Below are 8,150 nucleotides of genomic sequence, written 5' to 3'. Positions count from 1 at the left end.
GAGAGAAAAGTTGGAGTATTTATTGAAGGTAAAGTTGGAAGAAAAAAATTAAAGTTATATTGGAAATGTAAAGTGACATTCATTTTGAAACAATTTTTTTTACTAAAATGACACTCATTTTGAAACGGATGGAGTACGATCTTGTTTATAGTGTATCTGAAACTAGCACACAATATCACACTGTAACCCAAATTTGTGCAACCGCAGAGAAGACTAAGAATAACCCAAAATTAAGTTTTACTCGTAGTGGTAATTAAGCGGCAATTTGTACTACGATTTTCTGTCTTCCCCTGTTTAGTTTAATTTAATTTAATTGCAACCCTGTGAATCTGCCTATAAAACAATAGTCTCTCGTATTACATTCAATTTGGCTTCTTCTTCTTCTTCTTCCACCAAAATGACCCTTAAGCTTCTGTTTGACACAAAGCAAAACAAAGTTCTGTTTGCAGAAGCATCAAAAGCTGCCATAGACTCTCTCTTAAACATGTTTCACTTGTCTTTTGGCACAGTTGTAAGCCTCATGAGCAGCAACAACGTCAACATGCATTTGGCAGGTAGCTTAGGCAATCTGCATCACACTAGTAGTACTCTCCAAAACCTCAATTAGAATTAGGCTAATGTTAACTTGTGCCCTCAAGGCACATGTTAAGATGCTCATTATAGAAATACACATATCAAAAGTCGTGCATTCAACTTCTTAAAAGTTGTTATATTGTGTTTTCAATGCAAAATTGCTTTATTTAGGTTGCTTAACATGTGCCCTAAGGGCACAAGTTAACATGACCCTTAGAATTATGTTCTCTCCAACTTTAGAACTCCAAATGCTGATGATCGCAACCTAGGAATTTTGCTGTATACGTGCCCAAATGGATGCCCTTATGATGTTACATCATGTGATAACGAACCCCTCTGGTGTTGTCGATGTTTGCAACCTATGAATCATAGAGAAACAAGTGGCATCACTATAAAAGATCAAAATGTAACTTTCATGTTGATGGATGATTTAGTGATTCAGCCCATCTCAGCAATTTCAATTATTACGTTACTCAACAACTTCAATATCAAACAAATTGATGCCTTGCGAGAAATTGTGGTTGAGTTTGGTATGAATGAGGTACGATTAATTTGGCCTAATATTATTTTTGCATGAAAATAAAAATTTATGCCGTACTAAATGAATTAAAAATTTCTGTTTAAGTTCACAGCTTTTGTTTTCTAATATTAATTTGAAGTTTTTAATTATTTTATTAGGTGATGCTTATTCTTATTAACCTTCTTTTATCAATTAGTGTGTTGAGTTGTTGAAGACTTCGTTGCAAACTTGCAATCTGAAGTGGTTTTAACTAGTGTTTTCATCAAGAACAAGAAGAATGAGAAGCACTTCACAATGTTACCAGGACTTAAAAGCATGGCAATTTGGTCTGTTTGTCTTGTAGTTTTGGGCTACATTGTTTGTTTGGATTATTCGACTTCTACTTCGACCCCAGTCCAAGACACTTGTTTGGGTAAGTTATCACCCACTATTTGTACTTGTTTGTTACGGTATGCGATTTTTCAGATCGCATTTTAATGTCACGTGATATGGCTTTATGATTGAGACCAATACATGTGTGTTTGAGTGTGTTATAAGTTGTTTTGTTCCTATGTGAAATGTTATAATTCAAACACTCATAGGAAGCTTGAAATACGTACGTTATATTGAAAGAACGTTAGTTCAAAGAAATTTCGATGATGATTAAGTTTGTGAATGGGATTGGACACTCATAGGTAAATTCTCATATATTTTGGACTTTAGTTGAATACCGGCAAAATTTGTTTAACATTTAAATTTATTTTAAAATATGAAAATATGACATGACATTGATTGATTGATTGGATGATCTTCAAAAAAAAAAATGATTGATTGAATGATGATACATATCAAACAAAACTACATGGTACCATTGTGTTTCCTTAATTGATATTGTTGTTTGTTTGTTTTGCTTTTATAGGTCTCATTGCTAGCCCAATTCTTCTGTAGGTAACCAACTTGCTTATGGCTGCTCTACAATCAAAATTGTTACTGGCAAGTGTTTTTCGATGGCGATATCATTATTTGTGAAGTGCGGTTATATGCTCTATATACGCATTATAGGGATTTCAATGAACTGACTCTGTTTATTCTAATTTCTCTGTTGCAACTTTCTAAGTTGAAGCTGGGATAAAGAATGTATTACAACTCAGACTGAACCGAATGTTTTAACCTACCAATTGAATTCTATAAATAGCTTACATATAAAAACCATGGATACATGACACCCAATCAAACATGTTTTCTTCGCTCCTACTTTATATCCTTTTTGGTAAAAATAACATATTGACGGTCGAATTGGTGGTTTATTCAGCTATAATTTTCAGGTTATAAGCTCAAAACATGACATTGTTAAACAGAACCTTACTAAAGACTCGCAAAACGATATCCACAAACACTTAGCATATATGTATCTATTGTGATAGGTTTTCCAACATGATAGGCTAATACTGTTGAACAGAAAATAAAGGGAATGCACTCTTATTTTATTCAACTACAATAGTAGCTTATATAAAGCCTTACAAAGAAAGAAAATAATTAAGTTACTCCACTAACTCAATCCACTAACAGAAACGTGGAATGTGGAGAAAACTAACTAAGTCCCACTAATAAGTCCTAAGAAGTAGGGATTATTAACTTAAAGATAGAAACAAATACAAGTAACTATGACAGCAAAGCAAAATAGATTAAACAGATACTAGTAACTATGACAGCAAAGCAAAGTCAATTTTAACATTCCCTCCCTTAAACTATTTGCACTGCTGCAATTAGTTTATATCAGACATAAAACACATTCCCAGTAAGCCTCGCAGCATCTCAAATGCTTCAAACTTCAATGGCTTTGTCATTATATCGGCTATTTGATTCTGAGACCTGCAATGAACTAGCTCTAATGTTCCATCTTTGGTAAGATCACGGAGGAAGTGGAAGCGAACGTCAATATGTTTGCTTCGACCATGAAGCACTAGATTTTTTGAAAGCTTATTGTTGAGCTGTTATCACAGTACATAGTGATACTTCCAAGTTGAGTATGACCAAGTTTCTCGAGAATTCTTCGCATCCAAACTCCTTGACACGCACAAGATGCAGCTGCAATAAATTCAGCTTCAGTGGTAGATAAAGTAACTACTGGTTGCTTTTTAGAAGACCATGAGACTGCACCAGAACTAAGCATGAAAACATATCCGGACGTACTTTTCCGATCATCCAAGTCACCTGCATAATCACTATCCGTGTACGCCTCAAGCTTCTCAATTCCATTCCTCTTATACAGAATTCCCAAATCAGCTGTGCCATTGAGATATCTAAGCACTCTTTTTATAGCATTCATGTGTAGCTCAGTTGGACAGTTCATGAACCTGCTAATTAAGCTTAATACATACATCAGATCAGGTCTTGTGGCTGCTAGATACATTAAACAACCAACAATTTGCTTATACTTTGTAGCATCCACCTTCACACCATTTTCATCTTTAATCAATTTGCATCCAGGAGCAATGGGATTCCTAGACAAATTACTTTTCTCCATGCCAAACCTTTCTAACAAATCTCTCACATATTTTTTTTGACAAATATAAATTCCTTTCTCATTCTGAATTACTTCAACTCCAATAAAATAATGCATCTTGCCAAGGTCTGACATGTTAAATTCCTTTTTCATAGACTTTTTAAACTCTTCAAACATATTCTCATCATTTCCGGTAAATATCAAATCATCAACATAAAGACTAATAATGAGAATATTACCTCCTTCGCTTAGCTTCACAAAAAAGGTGTGTTCATATGGACACTTCTCAAATCCTTCCTTGGTGAAATAAGCTTCGATGCGGTTGTACCATGCTCGTGGTGCTTGTTTAAGGCCATACAAAGCCCTTTTTAATTTATACACCTTCATCTTATCACCCTTCTTCACATAACCTTGTGGTTGATCAACAAAAACTTCCTCATTCAACTCTCCATACAAGAATGCACTTTTTACATCTAGCTGATACACACTCCATCCCTTTTGGGCAGCAAGAGCGATTACCATTCGGATGGTGTCCCATCTAGCCACTGGTGCAAATACTTCGGTGTAGTCAACACCATATTGTTGAGAGTACCCCTTGGCCACAAGTCTAGCTTTATACTTCTCAATCTCTCCATTCTCATTCAACTTTGTTTTAAAGATCCATTTGAGTCCAATGGTTTTTGCACCAGATGGTAAGTCTGTCAACTCCCAAGTATTATTTTTTTCTATTGCCTCCATCTCATTATTCATTGCAGCCCTCCATTTCTCACTTTTTACAGCTTCTTCAAATGTTGTTGGATCTAATGTCATAGTCAGCATCACTAAATTTTGTGTCTCTTCATCTGAAATTCCTTCTCCACTTATGTAATCTTGCATCCATACTGGTTGTCTTCTTACCCTTCCTTCTATTGGATCCTCTTCTGAAGATTGACTTGAAGATGACCCAATTCCTTCTCCAGCTTCTGTATTCTCATTTTCTTCTTCACTTTGAGGGGATTCTTGTTGTTCTTCTTCACTTTCTCCATAGTCTAACAGATCTGATTTCTGCTGTTCTGGACTTCTTTCCCACTCCCAACACTCATTTTCTTCAAAAATCACATCTTTGCTGACCACTATGCGTTTGGTGATTGGATCGAAGAGTCTGTATGCTTTGGATTCGTCACTTATCCCTAACATAACACATGGAAAGCTCTTGGCATCAAGCTTCTTTCTCTTGGCATCTGGTAGGTGAACATGTGCAACACAACCAAAAACTTTTAAATGGTGAACTGCTGGCTTTATGTCACTCCATGCTTCTTCCGGTGTCTTGTCTTTCACTGCCAAGGTAGGACTTCGATTAAGAATGTAAGCTGCCCAATTTACCGCCTCTCCCCACAAGAACTTTGGGAGATTTTTCTCTGACAACATGCACCGAACCATATTCATAATCGTCCGATTCTTTCTTTCGGCAACCCCGTTTTGTTGAGGGGTAAAAGCTGCTGTCAATTGCCTTTTAATACCATGTGAGCTACAAAATGAATTGAACTCATGTGAGGTAAATTCCCCTCCCCTATCAGTTCGAAGACATTGAATTGAAGTGCCAACCTCTTTCTCAACCATGCATTTTAAATTTTTAAATGAAACAAATGCTTGAGACTTTTCAGATAATAATGACACCCAAATCTTTCTACTGTAATCGTCTATAAAAGTAATCAAGTACCTTTTTCCGCTGCTAGTTGAAGGTGTGATCGGCCCACAAATGTCAGAGTGCACTAATTGAAGTTTGTGTGTAGCTCTCCACAAACTTTTCTTTGGTATAGACTTTCTTTGTTGCTTACCTATGGCGCAATCCTTGCACAACTTGCTTGGTGTAACACCCCGTTCTCCCAACAAATTAATATTAATAAATAAAATCAGAGTAATCACACAACGGAGTGTCACACTACTTTTCAAAATTTCATAATAGAAAATTGTCTATTTATTTAAAAACCGACATTTAAATTATCTTACAAACTGCAGCGGAATAATTCTTTAAAATATAATTTCAACCAAATTCAACATCAATAAAAGTCTTGGCATAAGGCCACAACATAATTCAACTTTATTCTAATAGCAAGTCTTTTCCAAAATATGTGATACATAAAAGAAATGAGAAGACACTCGCGACGATCCCCATCCTAATATGTATCAGAGCCCTAGACACTTGAGCCAATCAACCTACAAGCCATCATTACCTGCACATTACCCACGGTCGAGGCAACATATACGCAGAAGGGGTGAGAAACTTATCCAATAATGATAATATATAATTCATCAAATTAATGAAAATAACAATATATCACAACATGCATCATTAATAATGTATATAAAGAATACATATAACGACGACATAATCATTTTCGGCAACAAGGTACAACAACAACAACAACATTATCCACAACGACACCGATAACTCGACAATTCGACAACGACAACAACTCGACAATACTACAACGACAACAACAACTCAACAATGCTACGACAACAACAACTCAACAATGCTACGACAACAACAACTAATGCATCATGCAAGTGGTACCAATCTACGCGCGTTGAATGCTAAGCATTCCAGGGCATAAGCCCCCAACAAATTGGATGGTTAAAGCATCCCAGGGCATAAGCCCCCAACAAATGAATGATAAACATTCCAGGGCATAAGCCCCCAACGGTTGAATGATAAACATTCCAGGGCATGAGCCCCCAACAGATGTGAGTATGCAATTGGACTCAACTTGTGTATATCAACATACAACTTCAACAACGACTACAACAACAACATATGTGCCTAAAACAATTATGACACACTCCCCAACTTCGACATCAGATGATACAACAACGTCAACGACGGAAAGGAAACAAGATAGCATAATAGAATGCATTAACATCATTTAAGGAATGAATTACATCAACATAATTGTCATATAACATCATAATATTACTCATAATCAATTATCATCATATATTTAACCACTTCAGACATCATAAACATCAGCATTACTAATCATTTAGTATCATACTATTATCATCATCAATCATAAACAACATCATCATCAAAACATCATCATCAAGACATCATCATCAATAATCATTTATCATCATAACAACTACAACAACATCTATGACAACGACAATGTGCATTATTTACTACGACTCAACGACACAATAATTTTCAACAATGGAACAACAACTTTATTATCAACAACTAGCATATATATAAATCAATTACATTCATCTCAAAGTCTAAAACATCCCCCAAAAGCAATTAAGTTTTGATCAATAGAACATAAATCAAATATCCATAAAACACCTCAACTAAATCCTAACACTTAAGTTTGAAGTTGGGAAACCAACCATAAGTTTTTGGACTAACTAGAGATTAATTATGCTAAGTTTCCTTAAAATTTTCTGAAGACCCACTTGGACTATTTTCATCATAACTCTAAATCTACAAATAATTTTCTAGTCACTCCAAAGCCATTAGAAAGCTAACTCAATTATCTACAACTTTGATGTTTACACCTAAAGCTAATTCAAAATAGAAACGGGTAAAAAAGACACAAGAACGCGAAACAGAAAATGCTGTCACTGGACAATTTCGCTAATAGCGAAAATTGAGCTATTAGCGTACCTGTTCCAGAGGGTTACGCTAATAGCGAATTTCTGGCGAGTTTTTCATCTACTGTTACGATTTTAACACCATTTTCACCCCAAAAACCCATTTTCTGATCCCCTAATCACCCAAAATGAATTAGAACAATGTTTACAGGTTCTATATGCAACATAGTAACTAAAACAACATAGAAACATGCATCAAACAACACCATTCATCATATTTTCTTCAATTAACATAAAACTTCTAACCCTAAAACCAAGAACAACAATTCATCAAATTTCAGAATTATATACCATGATTATTGAAAGGAATCCCACCCTTACCTTAATTCAGCAACACCAAACGACAAGCTACCGCAATCGATTCCTTCCTAGCTCTCTCTTGGCCTCTTCTAGGTTTTCTCTCCAAAACCAGTTTTCTTCTAATGTTTTTACGTGAAAATGTTTCTCTCCCTTTTTCTTTCTTTTACTTCAAAAATATCTCTCTTTTCTTTTCTCACCCAACTCCCTTAATTTCTATTAATTTCCACTTAATTCCCCTTAACCAAAAATAAATACTATTTCTATAATATTTCTATTTCTCATATTATTTCTATCCAATAATAACAACATTCATTTAAATAATACACAACCCCAATATTCATATAATAAATAGCATCATAACATATTTCATATAAAAATCATATAAAACATATATTTCACATAAAATCATATATATATAGCAATTAAAGTCATATAAAAATATTCACACATCTACTAAAATATTAGAATAAAAATGGGGCGTCACAACTCTCCCCAACTTATAGAATTTCGTCCTCGAAATATTACCTCAAGTAAACAAGTCCGGATAAGACTCCTGCATCTTACTCTCCAACTCCCAAGTAAGACTTTCACCAGCTGCTCCTCCCCAAACAACTCTCACTAGAGGTATCTCCTTGCCTC

The 8,150-nt window shown here is 35.0% G+C and overlaps 1 protein-coding gene across 1 annotated transcript; it reads left to right on the top strand.

Annotated features, from left to right (window-relative positions):
* The first annotated feature begins 128 nt into the window (after nt 1-128).
* Nucleotides 129-1,779, top strand: LOC146959368 (uncharacterized). Its single transcript, XM_085753621.1, is given in 5 exon segments — nt 129-249; nt 348-619; nt 791-1,114; nt 1,299-1,312; nt 1,408-1,779. Coding segments are annotated over 5 exon segments (894 nt in total). The 3' UTR covers nt 1,571-1,779.
* Nucleotides 1,780-8,150: the final 6,371 nt, after the last annotated feature.

This window comes from Medicago sativa, chromosome 1, assembly GCF_051527215.1.
Source record: "Medicago sativa cultivar Bolivia chromosome 1, Bolivia_mono, whole genome shotgun sequence".
Taxonomy (NCBI): Eukaryota; Viridiplantae; Streptophyta; class Magnoliopsida; order Fabales; family Fabaceae; genus Medicago; species Medicago sativa.
This window is presented reverse-complemented; position numbering and strand designations above follow the sequence as displayed.